The sequence below is a fragment of the Hippoglossus stenolepis genome, chromosome 9 (assembly GCF_022539355.2).
Source record: "Hippoglossus stenolepis isolate QCI-W04-F060 chromosome 9, HSTE1.2, whole genome shotgun sequence".
NCBI classification, from domain to species: Eukaryota; Metazoa; Chordata; class Actinopteri; order Pleuronectiformes; family Pleuronectidae; genus Hippoglossus; species Hippoglossus stenolepis.
Window position 1 is genome coordinate 1,520,419 of NC_061491.1, and position 25,279 is coordinate 1,545,697.

General features: G+C 40.4%; 1 protein-coding gene across 1 annotated transcript in view; it reads right to left on the minus strand.

The window, feature by feature from the left end:
* Positions 1-23,250, minus strand: part of adgrd2 (adhesion G protein-coupled receptor D2) — a 40,258-nt gene extending 17,008 nt beyond the window's left edge. The window contains exons 1-19 of the mRNA XM_035166931.2: positions 22,773-23,250; positions 22,395-22,452; positions 22,014-22,253; positions 21,284-21,913; positions 19,229-19,351; positions 16,807-16,892; positions 16,370-16,660; positions 14,755-14,866; positions 12,052-12,186; positions 11,571-11,679; positions 10,244-10,349; positions 9,876-9,931; positions 9,596-9,722; positions 9,390-9,493; positions 8,783-8,885; positions 7,398-7,551; positions 5,762-5,895; positions 4,071-4,186; positions 883-1,003 (exon numbers count right to left, since the gene is read on the minus strand). Coding sequence (XP_035022822.2) covers positions 883-1,003; positions 4,071-4,186; positions 5,762-5,895; positions 7,398-7,551; positions 8,783-8,885; positions 9,390-9,493; positions 9,596-9,722; positions 9,876-9,931; positions 10,244-10,349; positions 11,571-11,679; positions 12,052-12,186; positions 14,755-14,866; positions 16,370-16,660; positions 16,807-16,892; positions 19,229-19,351; positions 21,284-21,913; positions 22,014-22,253; positions 22,395-22,452; positions 22,773-22,817 — 2,850 coding nt within the window. The 5' untranslated portion in view covers positions 22,818-23,250. The remainder of the gene's footprint in view (positions 1-882; positions 1,004-4,070; positions 4,187-5,761; positions 5,896-7,397; positions 7,552-8,782; positions 8,886-9,389; positions 9,494-9,595; positions 9,723-9,875; positions 9,932-10,243; positions 10,350-11,570; positions 11,680-12,051; positions 12,187-14,754; positions 14,867-16,369; positions 16,661-16,806; positions 16,893-19,228; positions 19,352-21,283; positions 21,914-22,013; positions 22,254-22,394; positions 22,453-22,772) is intronic.
* Between the last annotated feature and the right edge of the window lie 2,029 nt (positions 23,251-25,279).

Here is a 25,279-nt window from a genome sequence, read left to right on the forward strand (position 1 = left end):
TTGTATGATTGAATGCATGATTGATGGAAAAGCTCTATTTGTACAATGTGTACAACCGTCTTCTTCAGCTGGTTTATGCTGTGCATTGCTGGTCATCATTCAGCACTTTAAAGGTTCAGTGTTTAAGATTTAGCTGAAAGGGATCTATTGGCAGAAACTTAAATAGTGTGTAATCATTTACATTGTATGAATTGTTGTTTTCTTTAGCCTAGAATGGGCCCTATGTATTTAAATACTTGATATTTACATTGGGAGCCGGTTCTCTCTTCGGAGCTGCCATGTTTTTTACAGTCTAAACACCCTTTGAGTTTTTATGACAAATAAAGGTTAGCACAGGTTCTCTTTCATGTTTGGAAGGGGAGGGTGAGGTGAGGGGTATTCAGCTGCAACATGACACTTCACTACTAGATGTCACCAAATTCTACACACTGCAACTTTAATTATTCTTGTGTCATAATGACAGATGCAATAACTCTTTTGTTGTCTTGGTCACTTGTGGGTAGCAGAAACATGGTAGACCACAACACTGACATGTCACCTGTTTAGACGATGTGGTAAAATATTTGCAAACTACTTATTTACACATGAAGCAGTTACAGAGCAACAATATATTTTGTGAGTTATGTTTTAGCCTACGGAAAACAGCTGCCAGATTTTAACGATGAGCTGAAACTCACAATGAGGACATATTTTCCATTGTCACATTGTTTTCACCTTGTTATTAACACAAATATAGATTCTGACCAAGTTAAAAACCAAGCATGACTGCTTTAGGTAACCCCTAAATTTGAACCGTTATCCAAAATGTAAAAGGTATTTGATTTGAAACAGAAACATTTTGATAAATAAAAGATTCTGCAGATATCGCATGTGTTTGTTTACCTGGAAGGCATTAAGAGCGATGAAGACATAGGCGACTACAACAGACAGATGGACCAGCACCCCACACAGCCAGGTCAGCCCCAGCACGGGCAGCAGGATGAGCACTGGACGTGTCACAGCCCTGCAAACATACACAGAATGCACGCACAAAAATCATAAATGCACATGTAGTATGCGTATGAATTCAACACATGAATTCTAAAATGGAGATGCATAAGAATGACATCTACCAGGCTACTGAAACAAAACTCCACACTGTTGTGAGAACTGGGAACTACACATGAGTATAGGCAGACAGAAGGACTCAGCAAAGTGGAGTTTTCAAGGTATTTTGATGACATTTATAGAATATTTCTTCATTGAATTCACATCAAACATCTCTTCACAGCGATAGATTTTACCGCCTACCACAGTCATACTCCTGTTCCTTTGCAATCATGCTTTCAATGATCCTGGTGCTTATATGGCCCATAACCATTTCATGGGGCAAGGCAGAAAAGGTTGCCTTTGTTCAAACCACTATTGTTGTCACACTGCTGCACCTGGGTAGAGAGATTGAATTTTCATACTGCACTGTGTCTGTGCAAGGACAAAGCCGGCACTCAAAATAAAAGGGAAGAGAACGCTCTTCCCTTTTATTTTTGAAAGTCGTTTTTCCCTCTAATCTCCTGAATTCACATAACACTCTTGAGCTGGCACAGACATCTACTTTCAGTCTGTTTGTGAGGGAATGAAGAGACATAGTGAGAGGGGGAATGGCATTGTGGAATTTTCATCACTCTAAGACAAATGTGTGAAAAGAAATTCTGGATGGAAGAGAGCTGCTGCATGTTGGGTTGAAGGACTTTTTTAGAAACCTGAATATGAAAAGAGATCGTAGTCTCTCCTCAGCCATAAGATATATTAGTAACATCTACCAATTCTAGTGTACTAACCTGTGTAATAACCTCTGAAAGAGCACAGTACTGACAGAATAATGTCCCTAATACAAATGGCACATTGACGTCTTATAATCCATTTACTTTACAATCCTTACAACATGAGGGAGATTTAGATAATGTTATGCTGCACATGTATTGTACAGGTAAATCACCTAATCACAGTTCAATACATTAAAAGGAAGGTTTTCTTAAATTCTAACTTCCCTCATGTGGTATCTCGTTACAGATTTTGAAAAATATCTCTCCCTGACAATTCTGCCACCCACCCAAGTGGATAGGCTTTCAGTTGTATGCACACAGGGTTGAAACAATACATGAATAAAATCACATCAGCATCTAAGTGTTCACACTGGTCTGGCTACTCCACAGACCTTTCTATCAACCGTTTTCATTCGGATTATTTATTCCACAGAAACTGCTCACAGTAAGGTCCAAGCATCTTTGGCTTTACTAAGAATACTAAAACAGGCAGTGGTGGCTGGTAAATACAGCCCTCCAACACCCTGAGACAAAAAAGCCTGTATACAAATGTTAAACATAATTTAATTAGATAATAATAGTTTACTCATACAATGCTCCTGGTAGACCTTAAGCGCCTGTGAGCATTCAATATAAGTTTTCAAATTGTATTTGGTTAATTTCTGCCTGTGGCAAAGGACGTTGGAAGTGAATGGCGGTGCTTAAACTTTTGGCAACCACAGGATCTGGGGCTGCCCTCTAATTAGTTCTTGCAGATTTTCCATTTACAGCAAATAGGTATTGATTTACGTTTTTTTTATCTCATGTGATTGGACGACTCACGATGCGTCTCAGGTACATCCACTGTCACTGAGTTACTTCTGCCCTGAGCTGACCGGCAAAGATATGGAGACTTCAAGGGGAACTCTGCAAATCTGATCATTTCTTTCCAAAAAACATTGCAACAAGAAACAAATAGGGTAAAGGAGCTTGGTCCGGACCGACGTGATTTACAGATTCAGCAGCAATTGATGAGGATGAGCTTGCACCCGGGCTTCACCTGCTCTTGTTATGAGAAACAGAGTTGACTAACTGGATGTGGTGTAAGTAATGTCTTTTATTGTTTTTCTGTTTGCTGTTTCAAAGTGCCGGCACGGAGGTACTGTGGACAACGACGGGGGTACGAGACCTTAAACATCTCTCTTAAAAAAGCAAACGCCATGAAAGTTGCCACAGTCACTTAGACACATTGAGGCTACATTTTTGTGGCAGTTTAGCATTGCTCAGCAGCTTGATGAAGGCTACAGGATTGGCATATCGTGTGTTGTGTTGTTTTTGTTGAGTCTGGCTTTAATTTGCTAGCCCCCCCCAAATAAAACAAAAGCAAAACTGCGCCACCACAATATATTTTATCACCAGGCAAACAGGATTACTAGAAATGTTTGTTCTATCATCCTGCCACCATAGTCAACATAAACAGACCTGACAAAGGGAAAGAGGAAGTAATGTTTGCTACTCAGTGTGTATATATATATATATATATATATATACACATATACATATATACGCATCACAGGTACAGTAGGTTATGAACAGCATATAGAATGTGCATAGAGGCCAAGTCATGGCAAAGTGGAGATACTGTTTATTAAGTATGCTGAGGAAGTTTTTTTTCTGTATTCATGGTTGAAAATGCTGAGTTTTGAATTACCCGGAACACTTCAGTCTTTAGTGGTTAGTGAGTGGCAGAAAAGTTAAAGTTAGTATTTTTACTTGTTGCTCTCACAACTAATGTTTTAGACACTGATCACATTGTAAAAGGTCTAAAAGACTAAGCACTGCTGGTTTGGATAAGACGGAAAAACTATTTTTTTTATTTTAAAAACTCTTTATGTGGCAGAATTCACTGTATGTACACATGCAGGCACACACACACACACACACACACACACACACACACACACACACACACACACACACACACACACACACACACACACACACACACACACACACACACACACACACACACACACACACTCACACGCACACAGATTTGGGACCAGGTGTTAAACTGATAAGCCCAGACAGCTCCCACAGCAGGATCCTGAGCCTAACTCCCATTCTCTCACACTGTCTCTAATGACTATTGTGCTGCCTAGACCAGAAAGCAACTGTGTATTTGTGAGAGAGTGTATGCGAGAGAGCGTGGGCGCATAAGAGGCAAAGCCTGACGAAAGAGAGTAGGGGAGAGAGAGAGAGAGAGAGAGAGAAACCATTGTATCTCACCAGGTGAGGTCAAAGGTCTGCAACTTTGATGCTGAGCTTGGACTGAGCATCTTAGCACGACGATGAGCACTGGAAACCGTCACCATGACAACCCGACACAGCACAACTGCATTGACCTGCAGGCAGAGGACAACAGGATCAACATGGCCTCCAGAAAACACGAGATGTGCCGCTGCAGATCCACTTGGCCTCCTGCTTACATGCAGAGCAAGGGACATTCACGCAGGGAATCACATCACAGAAAACTATTTTCACACATGCACAAGACATTATTTTATTTTTTCTTGCTCCCTGGTTTTCTGAGGTGGAACCAAAATAAAATAAAGAGAAAGAGGGTAAACACAGTGGAGACAGTTGTTTACATTCTTCTCTAACTTTTACTGCTATTTTCCCTGTGTTCCCTGGTATGCTTACATAACCAATTCTGGGTCTGTGGAGTAACATCAATATAAAGTTAATTCCTATGCAAGTGCTGGTATGTCTGTTTCTGTCTGTGTGAGATGCAAAATCATAGGGGACCCTGTTATAGCGGCCCTATTAGGTCAATGCACTGTAACACAAGGAAACATGCAAATAAATAAAACACAAGTAAGTCAAGAAAAGACCATCTCCAGTTTGACAACACTGCAAACATACAGATCTAAAATGAATAGACAAAGTGATCAATTCAGATGGGTCACTTACATTTAAGCTGATTCTACAACACTTCATTATCTTGAAGTAACTCATTTTGGAAAGAGCATGTCCGAGCTGTATTCATCAATTTTTTTCTGTCCTCTGGAAACACTTTTGTTGTAGGCATTTCTTTACTTGGTTGTATTGTGTATTGTGTATTGTATTTGTTGTTTTATTGCGTACCATGGTTGTGTTAAATATTGCAGGCTTTTTGGGTTTTAAGAGACTGTTAGTATGAAATGGAAAAAGAGAGCAGGGAAGACACCTAGCAACGGGCCGGGTTAGCAACAATCCTGTGGCCACTATAGGAAGGCTCAAATCTCCATATGCGGGGCACCAGTGCTATCAGGTCACCTAGTGGGTGCCCTGCAATGGGCTTCTCTGTATGAAATGGTAAATGGTCTGTATTTATGTAGCGCTTTTCTAGTCTTGATGGCTACTCAAAGCGCTTTACAGTACAGGTTATTGCCATTCACCCATTCATACAGTGCATCTATGGGCAGCACTTTTTTATGAGGGATAATTGGGGTTCAGTATCTTGCCCCTCAGCCACAGCCCCAATCAGGGTCAAGACAATTGGGACTTTGAGCATTTATAAGTTACCAGAAGACGTTATTGATGGTGTCTAGCTTGTCAGAAGGATGGTGGTTCGATCCCCATCTCCTCCAGTCTAAATATGACAGTGTTCTTGCGCAAGATAATTCGATTTCAATTCTTTTTTTTTATTTGTATAGCATCAAATCACAACATACATTATCTCAAGGCACTTGAGGTTGAGACCTTCCAAAATTAAGTGTAGAGATAAATTTCCCTCTTAACTCGCAGAACCAGACTCAATATGGGCGGCCACCTGCCTCCGATTGGGGCGAGTGGAGAAAAATGGGGGAGAGAGGAGAGGTATGAGAAGACAGGTTCTTAAGACTAGAGTTCATATACCACTCACACTCAAACACGCACACACACACACACACACACACACACACACACACACACACACACACACAACATTTACATACCGCCAAGACAAATATTACAGGTCCCACAAAGGCCCAGATGGTGTCAGTCTTCACATTGAGCCAGCAGTGATCATCTGCCTTGTATTTGTCCACTGATACTGCCAGTGTTACACCAACTATTAGAACAGGCAGTCCTGAAAAACAATTCAATAAAAGAAAATGAAATGTGGGCATGTTGTGACAACAAAAAAAGATGTCTTAAGATATTTATGGAACAGTGACTTCTGCCATGTATTGCGCAGAATATTTAGTCTGTTCTCTTCTCTTGGTTTATTTAGTCTAAAGGGGAACATTGATCACATCTGCACAGATGGCTGAGAGGGACACCATATTCACACACTGTCCTCAGCTCAGTTTGTGACACAACACATACGGCTGGATTTGGGAACATGAACAATAGCAGCTGCAGGCGTAGTTTTCTTTATTTCAAACTGGGTTAAGGTTGAAGTATAGTATGTTGATTACCTTCATATTAAACATTTAATACTTACAATAACTATGATATATTGGGAATAGTTAGCACAAACAAGCAAGTCACAATCCAGTCACTAAACAACCCCACAACAATCAGGTGCTCTAGGATTCAGCTGTCAATGTATTATCTCTATAGATAGAGAAAACATTTAGATGACTACTAAATAAGTGGAAAAACAGGAATAAAAACATGTTTACCAAATGTTAATTAACATTAAAGCAAATTTGGTAGCTTTTTCTAAGGAAAGTTACAATTAAAGTCATGGTGTTTATTGAGATTACAATTATCTTGACATTCTGAGATAAGGATTCTGGTTTAATAAATAAAATTCACTACATGGAAGAACGGGTGTGATGGTGTTATGATGCAGGATGATTGTGTGAAGGATCCCTAGATTATGTGAGAGCATCAAGATTTTTATTTGATGTCACCACCTGTGGTTAACCAGATTGTAGACCAAAATAACTTTACACATAGTAATGACTAATGCAGTGCCCATTGAAAACCTGGCTTATTGGGAACGAGTTGGAAACATTTGCTTAACTTTACTTATGTGTTCATACGCTGCATGTTCACAACTCTTTTAAATATAATCTCTTTAATTCAGGTCGATATGAAGCATTGCAGCAACAAAATGAATGTTGTGCATTTACTTTGAAGACAAATTGCCAGAGAGGAAGTGATTCTTTGTATGTTGCCATGATGGAGATCAGCACCCGTGAGTCCTGTGATGTCAGTCTGATTTGGTTAAAAAAATTACTAAATTGATCTAGCAGGGCAGATATTATTGGTGACAGGACAGTTTTGACCCACGGGAGATTAAATTGTGACCCCTGCTGTAGTTTATCCGGGGACGTAGAAGTCTGTTTATTCAAATTCTAAAAATGTTGATCATATTGCATGTCCAAACTTCACTTCCCTGGACCACTAAGAATACACATGGCAAGTATGAAGCCGATAAGATAAATGGTTCACATTCCCTTTATGCGTTCCACATACAGACAGACAGACGTGGAATTAGTTGGTAGATGACAGATATTTGAGTTGACAGACTAATAGAGTTATAAATTAAAAACAATGAAGTACAATAAAACAAAGAGTTATCCAGGTCATAAATCATTCAGAAATGTGACGAGCCAGTGAAGAGAGGTGAGAGTTTACCCCAGCCAATGATGTAGTAGAGCTTCATCCTGCGGTCCTCACTGATGTTGACTGACACTACTTTGCTCCAGAGCAGCAGGCCCTCCACTAGCATCCAGGAGAAGGACGCCATGAAGAAGAGGTGAAGGAGTGCAGTCACCATGAAGCACGCTGCCTTCAGGATAAAAAATATACAGTATACACTGACTGAGCTCTTTATTGGGAATGGTAAATGGACTGTATTTATATAGCCATCTCATTAATGATCAGTCATTTGAGCAATTGTTAATATAGAAATAGTGATTTTTACTTGATACCCAACACATGATGCCTGTTCTCAACACATGAGATGACTAGCATACTTTCATTAATCATCTCCGAATGCTGCTATCAAAGATGCCATTCAATATAAAGCCGTCGTCCAGCTAGTGAACAGCAGTTGTGAGCAACTACTTAAAGGGCCCATATTTTACAGCTTTCTGGGATTTAATTTGAGGTATTGGTCCCCCTAAGATGATATATCAGTGGTTTAAAGTCGAACAAACTGCTGCAATGTTGTATGTCCTCTCTTCTGCCTCTCTCTGGAGCTGTAGACAGAACAGGCTGTTTTCACCTGCCTCCTGAGCCCCTCCTCTGATTCGCTGACTGCACTTTGAGTGACACACGACCAGGCCTATCACGGGTCTCATTCTGGCGCATTGACGATGGTAAACACAGCTGAAAGTCATATTGTTATGTTTGCAGCTACAGAAGACCAGTCACATATTCACAGTCGGTTACAACAGAATGTTTCTGAGCGGTAAGTTACACCGTCCTCACGTTTGTTCAAGTTTTAGCAGGACAGTCGGCCAATGTAGGAGTAATGTCCCGAGTTACAGTACGGAGTTTCACAACGGAGTTTCAATACGGAGTAACGTCTACGTGGTAGCTAACAAGCTGCTAGCTCAGCAACATGTCTGCTTTTTGTCGTGTTCGGTGTGGAGGGGTGGTGGTGGGGAGCGGGGGTGGTGGGTTCAGAGGCTGGACTGGTACTGGCTGGGTGGGGCTGAGAGACGAGTGCGATCCCGAATGACATCATACGGGGAGGAAGAACGAAACGAGATGTTTCAATAACATATTTCTTAGAATGGACTGAGTGAAAAAGTCCGCGGAGTGACTGTTTTCATACTTTGAGGGTCCCTACTGACCCCCTTCAAGTCATTACGGATAGTAAAAGCCCAGAAAATGTATTTTACACAATATGGGCCCTTGAATGTCTTGTGACTGAATTAGACTGTGGTCAGGTGACCAGAGATATTTTACTGTCTGTGTGAATATTTGTATTTTGTGAAGAATAGAGAAATCATATTTAGTATTATTTTTAACATTATTAAATTATTATTACTCCTCATAATACAGTTTCCCACCTCATTTGCAGATGCCCAGTCACTGCACATCAACAGCAGCTCAGCGATGCCCAGAGAAACTATCAGGTTCTTATGCACAGTGGTACGGTCTGATTTAGGGACACTGAGAAGATTTGAACACACACACACACACACACACACACATTACATTGACTTTCCATGGACATTCATTTCCTGGAGACTTACTTGAACCGTAAACATGAACACTGCTTGCCCCGTTAACCTTAACTTAACCTAACCCGAACCCTAACCCTAACATTACCCTAAAGTTGAAACATCCCCGCCTTTAAAGAAACAGTTTTTGTTTAGTTTTGTCCAAATAATGTCACTGTGTAAACAGATTTAAGCCCCCACAGAATGAGTGGTACCAAGACCACACATGCACATATAAATGCATGCAAACACACACACCTTAAAATACCTGAGTGAGGCTCTCACAGGGGTTTTCTTTTTTTTCTTCCAAAAATGCTTTACTGTGGTGCTGTTCACATATCCAGAGAGCACAATGTTCTGTCTTTTTTTATTGATGTGAATCTGGCAGAGTTTTATGAAATGCTTTTCACCCTCTGCGCTTTACAGAGTGCACTCTGTAACGTTTGTGACTCACCCCACAGCGATGAAGAGGATGAAGGTGAAGAGGAGGCCACACAGAGACACTCCACAGCCGATGAACGTCAACACCTGCAGAGCGTTTTCGTTCTCTGGGCTCCTCTGACACAGACACACACAGAGTGTGAGCCATACATAGCAGCACATACTGTAGATGAAAGCCTACACCAAATACACAATAATAATTCAAGTGAGGAATGTTACCTGGGCTTCATAAACCTGCAGCAGCAATGCAAAATTTGTGGTATGGTTGCAATGGCACACAGTGTATCCATATTCTTTGGACACTACCTCACAGCCTTTGGTATTCCACCACCCACCAGCCTCCGGACTAGTCAGGCACAAACAGCACATATAAATATCTACATACACACAGGAAAGCCAAGAATGAAAATATTTTCCTATCTAAAAGTTTTGCTGCATTTATTACATTTTTAATGAAACAGCTAAGATAACTGTGGTATTACAGTTGGTTGGTACTTACGTGAGATCAAAATCCCAGAATGCACACACTGGATCATACACAGTACCAGTGGGATTCTGGAGGAAATATTGAACACATAATAAAAATAATGTAAAGAAAGAGTCTGTATTTATATAGTGGATTTCTAGTCTTGATGACCATTCATACTTTACAGTATAGTTTAGTTTGACACATTCATACAATGCATCTATGGGCAGCACTTTTTTGATATGAGGGGCAATTTCGGGTTCAGTATTTCTGCCCAAGGACAATTTGGTATGCAGATAGGGAAGGCTGGGATTGAACCACCAACCTTCTGGTTAGAAGATGACTGCTCAACCCCCACAGCCAAATGATAATGATGAGATGATTTGAGAGATTTTGCTGACCTGTACTCTGTGCCGGAGCTGGAAGTGAACAGCCATGCTCACCGGCTGGTCATCTCCCAGCGCTGTGGTGGATATGACAGAGGAGCCCAAGACGGTGCCCAAATACCTGGTTATGTACACAGATTTATACATCTTAATAATGAGAACAAGGAGCAAGCTGCAAACCAGAATGATAGATTAGTAGAGTTTGATTGTCTAAATGAAAGAAAAGTTATTTTGTGTCACTCAAAAGTAAATTAGCAAGTTGTATTCTGCTTCTTACAGCAAAAAACTGAATTATGTGTTGCATTTAGAGCCTGAATGATATATTTATTTATATATATATTCAGGTTGCCTGTGCATCAGGGCCAAAATCTTTGCTTTTGGCTAACATAAAGTGTAGTACTTCTGCACTTGATTCCATGCAGCCTACTGTTTATGCACCCATCCTTACCAGATATATATAATTTACATGTATATATTTCTTCCTTCCTTCCTCACACTATATTTTTCTCTCTGAATAGTAAATTCTTATTCTTTAAAAGTCAAGGAGAGTTGTATAAAGCCTTTCACTGCTCGTTGTACCATGTATGGTTGGTGTAGGTTACAAAGGAAAACAAAAATTGAATTTGAAAAATTAATTACATTTTAATTAATTAATTTTAATTTACACCTACAGTCATTTAAGGTGCCCAGTCAACACAACCCCCTGGGAGGAAGCCAGAGTACTCACACAGACACAGGGAGAACATGCAAACCTCCTTCTTTCTGTGAGACAACAGTACTAACCACTGTAAACTGTTTTCATATAAACAATCCTTGGGATGATTTAGACAATGTGAAAACACATTATTAACAATCTCAAGAGGAATTGTAACAAATTTAGCCTCTAGCCAAACTACCTATTAACATTTGCAGTCCCTAGGTGAACATAAACAATAACTTACAGCAAAACATATGCTATTTACAAAATTGACATTTTCTTTCAATCACTTGGTAAATAGTATGTTCACACCATTTTGGACATGGATATTTTAGCTCAAGTGACTTAAACGTTTGCAAAAAGGCAGTTTTAAATCCCACGATAACCTTTTGGAGTCTAAGATTCACTATTCACCACCTGCCTAATTCTAAATTCATATAAAATAAAATAACCTAACCCCCAAACTAACCATAACTCTAAAACTTAAACATTTAGTTGAGTAGCATTTGAGCCCACATTGAAACTAAGTTGCTTACTATCAGGATTAAAAAAAAACTCCCATACTGTGACAGTTGTGATGATGGTACCATGAAAATTATATTTAAAAAGAAATAATTTCAGGATCTGTTTGTGTTTGTATGTTACCTCTGGCTGCCATCCGTGACTGTAGGAACCATAGTGATGTTCTCCTCAGGACTGAAAAGAGGCCGCAGAGAGCCATACCACGTATTGACCAACGTGAGCTTATTGAAGCCTAAACATTCAGCACAAAACAGAAAGTTTAAGCTTTCCTTCAGCTTGCACCTGACAGCCAAACAAAACAGTACTAAGAGAAATGTTGTTAATTTCGGATCACTTATCGTTTCGGATAAATAGTTGCAAAACCCAACAATGTGCCTCCATCTGCACTTCACTGTGAGACCTTGGGAGGGTAAGTAGGTGAATGCATGCTACACATTTACAACTCTGTTGTTAGCATATTGTCCACTGTATTTATCGGCAAGACTTCGGTTAATAAAATGGTCTTCTCTCTGCTATCACTCAGCACTGTGATAGCTACTCTGAATAAGTGACTGTTGTAAGTGCAAATGGAGGAAGAGGATAGGGTCTTCCAGCATCTCCCTACCGTTGTTATGGAGATCCTGTATCTTCTGAAGTGGGACTGAAATACAGTCTAGGTTGGTGTGCTTCTCTGTCTCAGGCCCACAGAAGATTGATCCTCTGAATCCTTCCTGCAGTGACTGCTGCTGCACCTCCACTTCTAATAAAGGCAGGACAATAGAATCACTGTTCGATTTCTCTGCATAAAAAATCTGGAGACAGTTCAGTTACATCATTAAGAAGTGTCTTTAGATAAGTAGCTGTTATCATTACATCCATTTTGATTCTGATTGAATACTTTTCAAAGATGATTTGTATTGTAGACTATGGTTTCATAATTAATAATGGGTTAATAATAATCTAAATTGATCTACCTGAGCTGGACAGAAGTTAACATGGCAACTTTAGTACATTTATGTGTGCCAGAAGTCAGTGATTTATTTCAACTTAAAAGTCTACTTGAGATTTTTCATGCTAATTATGTCAACTGCAGAGGTAAGGAAAATTGGGCATCTTTTAAGAAAACTTGAATTAAGCATTTAGAAGTTCACATACATACATATCATCATAATGCAAGTGGTGAATGTGTGGTATGTTGGATTTAATGAAACACTTTTTTGTAATTCTGGTAAGATTAAACAATGCTTTTCACTATTATTCTGTCCAATATAACATCAACACGGGCTCAAGAGGAATTTATTTAGCCGATATATTTATTTGTGTGACAGTGGTTGTGCCACAGCAGCTCCATGTGTAGAATGATGGTTGAGGTTTACTGTGCTCGCCTTTAGTACCAAAGTAAAGTAGCTGGTAGCTCTAAGTATCCAGCTTTGAGTAACTAGTACCACTGACTCCTCCTTGAGGAGGCCACCAGGCTAACTGATTACATACATTTAGTTATTTAACCACAAGAGAGAGCAAATTGTACCGTTCAAATAAGAAAAAAATAGGAAACAATAACCTCTTAAATAATCTAAAAAATATATTTTGATATGGTTCAGACTGACTACGTCTCCAGCAGAGGTAAAGATCCTTTTATGAGTGAAAGAGCGAGCAATGATGTTGCACAGTCATCTGAAGTGAGTCATGCACTATAGTATTGGGTCTTGTGGTCTTGCCAAATATGGGTAATATTAATATGCCATGACTATTGCACCGGTGTTGCTGAATGTTTATTCTTGACATGAGGGTAGCTTAACATTGATAAAGGGTTACTATTTTACGCCAACTCATGGGTGCAAAGAAGACATCGAACATTAAAATGAAAACAAATACACATTGACAGTAAGTGCTTGTTTTTGAATAAATGAAAATGATGGATAAAAGGAGGCTGAAAATATCAGACAAACACAATTTTAGTTACCTTGTTTCTGACAACATCACTGAATTCGTCTAGGGTATCAAATATTCCACTGCTTCCATTATAAACCTTTATCTTGGTTATAGGATAGTATCAAATGTTCGAACCAGTGAACCGAATGGAAATGACCTGAACCTGTCTTCACAATGATCATCACTCGCAAAGACAGTTCAACATTCCCTGTTTGCTAACGCAGAGGAATCGAAAGTGAGGGAATGTGTCGGTGTGCGTCTATGAGAGTTGTTCCATCACACTAACTGAGTGACAACAAAAACTCAGCAGTGGAAACTTAACACAAAAATTTTTGCCAGATCGTTTTTCCTCTGATTTCTTTTTGCATTACAATGTATAGGTGTACCTAATAAACAATAACCGTGTGTGTAGAAAAAGGGTTGTTCAGTTCTTACAGATGTGCTAATTTTGAACTTTGTCACATTTGTTTCTGCCAGGTCAGGCTTCAAGATTATTATTTTTATACTATGAGCAATGTTATGGTGAATATTTGATATTTGGTGCCGTGAAAAATTCTGTTGCAAATTTCTGTCGTAGTTAGCACGCATTAGGTCTGAGGTATATCACTCTGGACATCTCACAAAGCCCTGTTCAAAAAACCTGCTGATAGTGTCCACTGATAAGGTAACAACCTTGATGATTAAGAATAGAGAGGGATGGAACAACACTGACAGGCTTACAATTAATATGAATCTAAGGCTGTCCATATTCAATAATTGTGTAAAACCTGCATTTAATTATCAGTAAATATTGTGTGTGAGCCTGTACACAGCTGGTATTAACATGTGTTTTTTTGTGATCTGATCACAAGTGGACAGCTCTAAGTACAGGTGTGAATGCACTCAGATAGGACAGCGATCCGATCACGCCCGAGACCACGTTCAGAGTTGGTCTGGGCTTCATGTGTCTACATTCTTTTAGCAGCGTGAATGCGAATGTTGCCCTGGCCACTTAAAGGACCACCTTCTCCTCCGACGTCCTCTGTGTCAGTGGAAATAAGTACACATACAGGTGCCGGAGGCATCGTTTAAACTGTTTAAACAACAGAAGCGATTTGCTCTGCCTTAAAGGAATTGTCTGTGTTATTTTGATTTCTTTCCTTGCTGCTTCCCACCATGCATTGCATCTTTGCAAGTTTAAAAGATGGACGTATTTGCATATAGGGCAGGGAAGTGAGATCCGATCTGAGATCCGATCACGAGATGCATGTAGGTCCACATTTTAATGTCAGGTGTGAATGCATGCACGTAGAGCTGTCCACTTGTGATCGGATCACAGAAACTGCATGTTATTGCCAGGTGTGTACTGGGCAAATATGTGTGTGTTTGTGTGAGAGAGAGAGAGAGTGTCACTTACTGATATTGGGGCGGTGAATGGTCAGGTGATCAGTCTCTGCCATCAAGTGAGGGCTCAGGCTGGTCACCATCCGGTCAATACTCTTGACCACATCCATGGGGCCATTCACCACCTAAAATTCACAGAGCACAGATGTCTCAGCAGCAGCAACACTGACCCACTCTGCCCCACTCCGCACGGTCGTCAAAGCTAAAGAGGTACATTTCAAAATGACCATTCATATGCCACACAATAAGCACACGCTTTTAGTGCTGTAAACTGTTTACCAGAGTCTACGCACAGTTTGGCTGAAGTGGGAGATAGGCCTATAACGCATGGTGCAATCATAGATTTTGCCATTGTCTGTTTTTAAACCCCGCATTCTGAATTCAGTGTGCCCATTTAAGAGCTGAGCCTTGGAGACAGAGCTGGGAGTACAGCGAGGAAGGTTTGTGGATGAGTACAGCTACAGTTTTTCAGAGTGCTGCTCATTCATTGAGTCTGGGCTGAGGTGGCCTTGGGAGTGTCGAGAGGCCTGGGGGTGGGGGTGTGGGGGGTTGGGGTGGAGATTTCTGAGAGACTCACAGCACTCACAAGGCAGACTCTATACGGATCCATACTCTGCACACATCAATAGTGCAGAGGCAGAAGTGACAAAAAAAGGTTAAAAAAAAGGTAATAGAGTTTTGGGAGAGCACAATGTCCAAACAATGAAGTGGATTAGAGAACTATTTCCTTTCTGAATATTTATTTCCTTTCTGAGTAATTATTTTGTTCAGAAATTCTGAATATGACAATTGGATGATTGCAATATGTCTTAATCAAGACAAACAGAGGCTGTAACAGTGTTTGTCAATAAATCTTGTGCTAACTTAATCATTCTGATGCTGATGATGAGCTCCCATAATATTGTATCTACAGAGGCATACTGCCCTCTAGTGCTCACGAGCTGAAATGCCAGTCTGCCTGTCCATCAATCCAAATTTCATGAATTCTTTTCTCACCCCAACACAGTCACAACCAAGACTCTGTGTATTACACTGGAATTTGCTAAAATAAATAAATAAATAAATATGAAAACCAGTCAAGGTACAAGTGACCTCCTGAATGTTATATAAGAACTCAGACAGGCGTGCATTGTCTTGGGTGGTTGGCAGTATTTTCAGGTGGAACATCAACTTATGAAAAAATGACAGAATGTTGAGACTCATCATTTTCATATGGCAGCTGATAACCAGTACCTCGATGACCTCAAATAATACTGCTTGATATAGATTTAAATTGGGTTTTCTAAAGGCTCTAATATTCCTCCTCAAACTAAACATGAAATAGAAAAGCCTTTTTTGCAATGACTGCATAGAAGCTGAAAAATACATAATACGTGAAAAACGTATTATTATGACATTCCTTAAGTGTCCTTGAGATATGGCCAAAATGATTTCCTTTCTTCATCTAAGATATGCTGAATACTAGATATATATCATAAGAATTAGGGTTAGAGTAGGGTTAGCCTAACCCATTGCATAGATCTGCAAACACCTCATGTATCCGGCCTCTAAAACTACCACACAGAGAGGAGCTATACTGGTGGTATAGAAAAAGTGTGATAGTGCTTCCCCTATGGTATAAGTGCTACCTCTCTGATGGCCTGCCACTTGAGGGCGTTTTCTTCATTAATGATGCTGTCTGCCACGCTGATGAAGTGCTGGCTGAGCTCCTGGATGCTGTCCTGGCTGTGGCTGGTGGCAGCAGCAGACGGCTGTGAGGGGATGTCAGCAGCCAGAGAGAGTAGCTGAATGAGGGACACCATGTCTGTTGGCTGCAGTCCCTCCTGCTGATTGTCCTCCAAGGCCTGGACAGAGATTTCCAGGAGGTCGGATGCTTGGGCCAGGCTGCTCAGCCCTGATGGTTGCTGCTCCAGCACTGGCTGGAAACAGAGACAGACAGTGGGTTCAATAAAATGTGTATTTATTCATTTATTGTTTTTACTATTATTATAATACAGTATTAAGCGTATATTAAGCTGACATTATGTAAATATTTGAGTGGAAGTCATAGTGCTGGGTTGTCTACCTGGGTTTTGTTGGAAATCTTCATCAGATGGTTCATAAAGGCAGAAGGCTGAGACTCACTCATCTGCTTCATTTTCAGGTAACGCTCTGTGCCAAAAACAACAGGACATCAGTGGATGATAGCAGAATGCGTCCCTGCTCTGAGAACTCGTCATCAACCTGCAGACAACTGAAGCTTCCTTCAGTTAAACACTGAACTACTAACAGAAACTGACCCCGGACCTTTCCCTCACCTAAAGTTCAAATATAATAAATAAGTTATTGCAGGCAAACACATTATACAGTTGTACTTAATCCTGTTATCTCTCTAATAACCAGCACAGAAACATATCAAATCAAATAAAGGCCCCCCTTTATTTAACATTTACAACATGTATGTACCATGTCATGAACTCATTTCATCTCACTCAATTCAAGAATTTAAGAAACAGTTGTGTAACCATCACATTTAGGCTCTGTCGGACTGGTTGCTATAATGAAAATAATAATCTTTAGTTGTGCCTTGGCGTCATCAGACATTTCGGCCTCTTTATCGCAATAACGTTAAAAGCCGAACGTGAGGCTGAGGCTAAAGGTAAATCTGACTGGCTACTGGCTTGTATTGCAGTATTCTGAAAGTCATGTGGCCCGCTCAGTAGATCGGACATCATTACCTCTATGCCTTTCTAAACTAAATACCTACTCTCATAGGCAGCAGAGTCAAAAGCTGATCTATTTAAGAAACTACATAAATATTGTTGCAATAAAAGTAAAGGAATAAAGGAGTTAAAGGCCCCATATTTTACACCTTTCTGGGATTTAATTTGAGGTATTGGTCCCCCTAAGATGATATATCAGTGGTTTAAAGTCGAAAAAACTGCTGCAATGTGTATTTCCATGTCCTCTCTTCTGCCGCTCTCTGGAGCTGCAGACAGAACAGGCTGTTTACGCCTGCCTCTTCAGCCCCTCCTCTGATTCGCTGACTGCACTTTGAGTGACACACGACCAGGCCTATCACCGGTCTCATTCTGGCACATTCACTCTCTCAGATAAACACAGCTAATTGTCAAGTTATGTTTGCAGCTATAGAAGACCAGTCACATATTTACAGTCGGTTACAACAGAATGTTTTTGAGCGGTAAGTTACACCGTCCTCATGTTTGTTCAAGTTTTAGCAGGACAGTCGGCCAATGTAGGAGTAACGTCCCGAGTTACAGTACGGAGTTTCAATACGGAGTAACGTAGACTTGACTCCGTAGTGAGCACACCGACACGGCACGTCAGAAGAAATAAAGCGTAACCGCTGGTCTCGCACAGTAACGTTATTAGGAGGAATGTGCACGGACACATTCTCTTCCTTGCATCCCTCCACGCTGCAGTGTTTCTTCAGTGTTGTTTGTTGTGGTTAGCCTGTGGTAGCTAACAAGCTGCTAGCTCAGCAACAAGTCTGCTTGGTGTCGCGTTCGGTGTGGAGGGGAGGAGGGGTGGTGGGTTCGGAGGCTGGACTGGTACCGGCTGGGTGGGGCTGAGAGACGAGTGCGATCCCGTATGACTCATATGGGGGAGGAAGTACGAAACGAGACATTTCGATAACATATTTCTTAGAATGGACTGAGTGAAAAAGTCAGCGGAGTGACTGTTTTCATACCCTGAGGGTCCCTACTGACCCCCTTCAAGTCATTACGGATAGTAAAAGTCCAGAACATGTATTTTACACAATATGGGCCCTTTCAAACAACACAGTATACCAGAATTACAAATAACATGTTAGAAATGCTTTCCTATAAAAAATATGGTTTGAGCAGGGATTTTAGGATAGGTAGCGAGTTGAGCCTAGTCTCGTCAGGCAGGGACTTCCAGAGCCTTGGGGCCCTGAGGGAGAAAGCACGGTCACCTTGAGTAGCCAGCCTTGACCTAGGTACAGCTAACTAGGACAGGCTGGCCGATCTCAGATTGCGACTAGGATTGTAGGGAGTCAAGTGCTGCGAAATCTGAGTAGGGGCCAGCCCATGTTGAGCTTTGAAAGTTATTAAAAGAACTTCAAAATCAATCCTGAGTTTAATTGACAACCAGTGAAGGGATGCAAGGATAGCGTGATATGAGACCTACAGTTTGTTTTAGTTAAAATATGAGTAGCAGCTTTTTGGACAAGCTGCAAACCAGTTACTGAGGTTTGACTAAGGCATGTATAAAGTTCATTCAATAGTCCAGACGGGAAAAGACAAAGGCTTGTATGAGCTTTTCTAGGTCAGGGAGAGATAAATCTCATTTAATTTTGCATATATTATATTTGGATATCACTTCATGCAGGCTACACCATGGTGTATTACTGTAATCAATATCAATTAGAGGGCATATTTTCTAATTAACATTAACAATTAGAGGACAAACCCTTAAAAAAAACCCAGACAGCTCCTGTTCCTTTGGACACTGTGAGAGCTCACCTCTGCTGCTCCTGCAGATGAATGGCAGTCGTTCCGAGCAGTCTGTCAAGCCAAACAGTGGGGGCTGATCTGACCAGCGCTGCAGCGTCCTGCAGCCCTGCAGCTCCATCTGCTGGTCTACAGCTTCTCACACATTCATAAGATCACACATTCATACACAAAGTGACACACAACAAGACAAGAGTGAGCTTGAGCACATTTACAGGTCTTTACTGGTATCAAATTAAAACTAATGGAGGAGGTAAATTGGATTCAAAAGACTGACGGCTTTCAGAAACATCAAGAGGTCCTTGACAGTCGACAGCAAATGGAGGAATCATGAATTTATTTCAAATTAGTATTGCAATAATGAAAAGAATCTGCATATAAAAAATCTTTGAACTCAACATGTTATTGTAAAAAAAAAGGGAAATAAATGAAACTCAACATGAAGCTCAGTGCTTTCTGTTCTCCCCCATGCGGCCCCTACACTGCCAGAGCTATGGGAAATCCCCTCCATCCAGCCCCCCTGCTTCTCTGTTTCACTCCCACTCCCCTGCATTCTGTTCACTCAGTCATCCTAACCTGTTTCTGGTCTTGGACTGTTCACTGTCACTCTGTCTAGATGTGCAAGATGCTTTATGGAGAAATTCATACTGAATGACTCTGACACTAGATCAAAGGCATATCGAGAAACCAATGGGTAAGAAATCTTACTGTTACTAATCTGACGTCAGATGTCAGGACGCAAGTTGGAACACATAGTAAGGATAAGACTGCAAAACAAGAAATGAGTGGAGGCTGCCCCATAGAGAATATTATGAATGAATATCAACGCTTAAAATATATACAGGTACCGTAAGAAGAATAATAAAACACAAAGAAAGCTAGTAAAGACCACACAAATTGTGAAATAAGCATATTGAATAAATGGTCAGAGTAGCCTATGAGGGAATAGGTTTTAATTTTGAAAGTGTGATGACCGAGGGCACAGTCAAACTGTCCATCTTCTTTAATTTATAAAAAAGCATTTGCTGCAAAGTTTTTTAGTTATTGTTTTCCCATCCATTAAGAATTTGGCAAAAACTCACACAAACTCAAAATTAACACACCTTTAAGTTAGAGTTCATGATATTTTAGATGAGCATTATTCAAAGCCACAGTATATGAGCATCATTATTGGTATGAATTTATTAAAGCAATTTAGTTATATCACCCCCACAAATTTGAGATTAGGGTTAGATTGCTATCTCTTTCAAATGCAGAAGTTTAGTGTTTAGTGGTGGTTAAAGCTTTTAATCCCATACCAAGAAGATACTGATGACATTCTAATCAGTGTAGATGACTGTTCTATTGTTTCTCTTCAGATGCATTGCAGTTATTTCAAAGGATGTTAAGATCTTTTTCAAATGTAAATTTCTTAAAGCAAGTGAAGTCCAATAAAGCAAGAAACATGGGCTGTAACAGACCAACAGTTTGTATTGGGGGTCAAACTGTAAGTTATTCGTTTAATTTATAGGGAATTGTGAAACTGTGCACACAATACTAAGGTAAATAAATTTAGTCAAAGTTGAACTAGGGTGTGAGCCTGTAAATTGTGAGGAATGCTCAACAGACAGTTTGATGAATAGATCATTATTTGTTCTTCCAACTAAATGTGGCTAATCTAGAAACTCTAGATTCTTCATCCTCAGGTCAGAAAAATCCCTTTGTTCCTTTTCACCTGATTGAAACATTGTTACTAAGTTCCCAAATCTCAGTCATTACTGTGACTAAGACGTTATTATAACCTGAAGCAATGGTGCTCAAAAACTGTGACCTTCAGAGAACTAAAGACTACCAGAGTAACCCTGGACTTCCTTCCCATCTGAGACAAACTGAGAGGATTCACCTCCTCAGAATGGTCTGTCTCTAACATTACAGAAACACAAAGTTTGTCCTCAAAAAGAAGGCAAAGAAGGACTGTGTTTATTAGATTCAATTGATGGAGTCTTATAACTTGAAATGGAAATGCTGACTTGAGGAAGGCTGTTGCTGAACTGTGGCTCGGTATACACAGAAGCATTGTGATCTTACCTGGGCAAAACAGAAGGGCCTGCACCTCTTTGACCACTGGGTGGCTGGTAAGGTAGTCTAGATTCCAACTGAAAAGCACTTCCTGGGTCATGAGGGCACACGCATTGAGGGCACTGGCATGTCTTGTTTCCAGATACATATTCCAAACATTCAGGTCAGTGATAGCTCCAAAAAAAGGCTCTGTAAAATTCCCTCCAAAGGAGTCTTGGTCCTGACCCAGAATGAGTATCCCGTCTCCATGGATATCCCTAGAAGTGTCTGTTCCTGATCCCATGTCCTTCCTGATACCGTCCACATAGATAGCCCATTGGCCAATGCTGCGGCGCCATGTAACACAGATGTGATGCCACGCACCGTCATTGGGGAAGGATGCCTTATAAGGCAGGTGCTTCCCGTGGATGATGAGCGCCAGGAGGATGCGTTCCTGCATGTCTGCTTGGCCTCGTAGCTGGAACTCATTGGTAAAGACAGGTGCAGCATAGGAGAAGATGGTGGACACCTCATTCCACTCTGGGTCCCACTGAACTCGAACACACACACTGACAGATGACAGGGCAGGGAAGGACATGTTGACACGAGCAAAGCCCTCCCGGGTTTCCTTTGTGAAGTTTAGAGCTGAGAACTGCACATCTAAAATTAGAGCAACAGAAGAAGTTAGTGATTCAATGTGTACATTTTACTTTTCGATTACTTTACTTTCTGTGTAAGGTCCATGCACTGATCTACTCACACTGCTTGGCTAGGGCCACAGGCTTGGATGCTACTTTGCTGGGGTCCCTGACCCAAATAGATAAAGTAAGTCCAGTCTGTTGTAGCAGCTCTAAGGCCCCTTCCCGGTCCTCTGTCTGGTCCAGGTTGGCGAGGGAGCTGAACTGGCCTCTGCAAAAACTCTCTGCTCTGGAAAAGGCAAGCGAGTCATTGAACAGCTGGAAGGCTGAGTGAGACGTCAGATGGACCAGTTCGGACTGTCCTGGGGAATAAGACACAGATAACAGTCACAACAAAGCAAGACATACAAAATTTAAGAAAAATATGAATAAAAACCCAGTGATGCATCAATCAGTAGAATGAACTGACACTACTGGCTGACACAACAGTCACAGTTTCTCACCATGTGAACCCCCCACTCTGTCTGGTCCAGCATGTGTTGGCTCACTCTCACATACAACCTAAAGAAGAAAAAGTCAAGTTACTTTATTTTTTTCATTTTAACCAATGCTGTGCAGAATCAGAATCAGAATGATTTTATTGGCCAAGTATATTTTCACATCCAGGAAATTGACTTGGTGTGGTTGGTCCATCGGACATAAAAACAACAATATATATATAAGTAGAAAACAATATATATAAGTAGAAAGAACAATAAGTTATTGGGCACATGCAGTACTAAGTGTCCAGCAAGTTGGAATTCGTGCCATTTGAAAATAGATAAGGAATGTTGGTTGTTCAGAAAAGGCAGTCATTAAGCATAGAATGAACAGGTTGTTACCATGAAGGAGAAGAGAATGAGTCCAGTATGCAGGGCTCCAGTCATCTCTACACCAGTGTAGTCTCCAGCTGAAATAAATCAGCTTACAAAAAAAACAATACTTCTGTATCCAGATAATCTTCTCGTTGGAAAAAAGTAAATGCAAAATCCTTTCAATTATGGGTATTTAAGCCAATAATTTCCTAAATGTAGCTTTGAGCATATCTTAACAAAGCAATACATTTTTAGTATTTCACTCTTCAACAGATTTTCAGAGTATGTCCTGATTCATTGTTGCATTTAAGTCAGTTGTAGATTTTTCTCCCAAAGCAGCAGAAAGTCTCCTGGTAATCTAGGAAGAAACTCCATATGTGTGGCATAATCAGACACAGATCCAGACTCCTCATCCGGGACTTCAACCACAGCTTCCAGCATATCCAGCAGACTTTCTGGTCTCCTGAGTGGGAGACAGCCAGCGATCCCAGTGCATCTGTCCAACAGTTCCAGTCTGCCTCCTTTCAGACCCTTCAGACCCCTCCCTCCTTAGCACCCTGAAGCCATTTGCTTTTCTCATGCAAATTGGGTCATTTTTTAAAAGAACCCCACTTACGCAAGCAGTGTCAAGCATTTGGCACAGGGTTCATCTAGATAAGCAGGGTGGTGGACGTTTTTACCACATAGCACTTATTTATGTCTCTGGACTCTCTAAAGTTAATTAGAACTTCTGTTTTCTTGCTGTACTTCATAGTCAATAAAATGTTAGTTCTACAAATGTAACCAGTGTACAGTAATCTATAGAGTCAATACAGTCTGCCTGTTTGGGTGGCTTTCATTTACTGGTTATGTGCAGCATGGTTGAAAAGCTTCTGTATGCCTTTTGACCTTAAATGTATCATGTTATGCTTCTTGTGTAAAGTTGGCGATACAAAACTTATTTTCACTCCTGGAAGTCCAAATCAAAGTTCATGTCTTCGTTACATTTTTAACATTTGATCCTGTTAGTTTTGGTTTCGCAATTTAAGAAGGGCACAAAAGACTTTTGTATGACATACGTACTTCCCTGCACTTGACATTGATTGGTTTGTAGACAGGCGTGCATCTGACATTGGTTTGTTGTTTTTGTTCTGTTGAATGGAGAAAACAAATTAATCAGTTAACTGTAAGCACAATTTTTATGTAGCAAAATGAATGTCCTCATTGTTCTAGTGATCTGCTCAGAGCCATGGATTTGATAAAGGTGCTTGACAGTTTCACACACAAACTGCAAAAGTAAAATAACAGTTTTGGGGTAAAATAGCTCTGTATTTAAGGTTATTCTGTATTTAAGGCTGTTAAATGAGTGTTACTAGCATTTGCGTTGGATGTACTTTTTCGTTTCAATCTGTGACAGCTATGGAGGAGCAGCCTAATGGCTTTGGATGAAATGGAATGCATACGTTGTGCTTGTAAAATAATTGCAGGTTATAGCAGTCCTTCCAGAGTTCCCCTGTTTGAATATTATGGATTGTATGAAGTACAGTTGAGATAACTAGATAAATGAGCTTCTAGCTGCTTGCTTTCTTACCAATTCTGACTTCCTTTCTGTGATGTTGCTGTGTATAACTCAGCAATAAACTTTACAGCCAGAATAATCCTTTAACATCATCATTGTATGTAGAGTGGCTTTACAAACCAGGAGACTGGATGGTAAGACTGCTGGAGTAAAACTGTGACATCCTCAGTAACATCCTGAGAATTCAGGGCTCCAGACAAAGCCTGATTAAGACAAAGTCGGTCATTAGTATTCCACGTAGATATTCAGCATAGACTGAGGTTTCCACTCACAGTGTGAACAACTGGACAAGAGCCTGCAGTTACAAAGGCTCCTCCAGGCTGAGGCTCATGGACATTGCTCACCCTCGTGCCCTCCACTCTTATCACCCATTCATCTGAACTCAACAACTCTCTCATTCCAGGGCTTAGACTGGGCTGTGAAAACACAAGCATGTCATTTGAAAATTACAAATCAGGGATTCATGCTCATAAAGGTAGTCAGGTAAAGAATAATAAAGGGCAGAATTGAGCTGAATGAAATGTTGCTAAAATGATTTCACATCAGTTTTATTTTCTACAAAGAGTCTCTGAAATATCCACACTAGAACTCTTTCTATCAAATAATTGTTTTAAGTTATGTACTGAGGCAGAAACATTTGCATTACAAAACATCAATGAACAGCAACACAACCAAAGTTTTCCTTATAAAAGGAAGGTACTGTTTTTTCAAAACAGTACCATTTCTGTTTAAACTCTTTTTTAAGAGTCAGAAAAATGGTGTGATTGACTGTTTACACACAGTACTTCATTGGGTTTGCAATGCATTTAAGTTGTTTATGCTTCCATTTATAAGGCTGACAGGTATATAAAGAAAATAAAAGCTGAAGAGATGGTAGAAGGTGAGAGATTCTGTCATGTCAGAGTTGGTTGTGGTGGTTTTTAAAAATAACAAATGCACTGTTGGTCTTGGGTTTGTTGGTCAGGTGCTATATGGT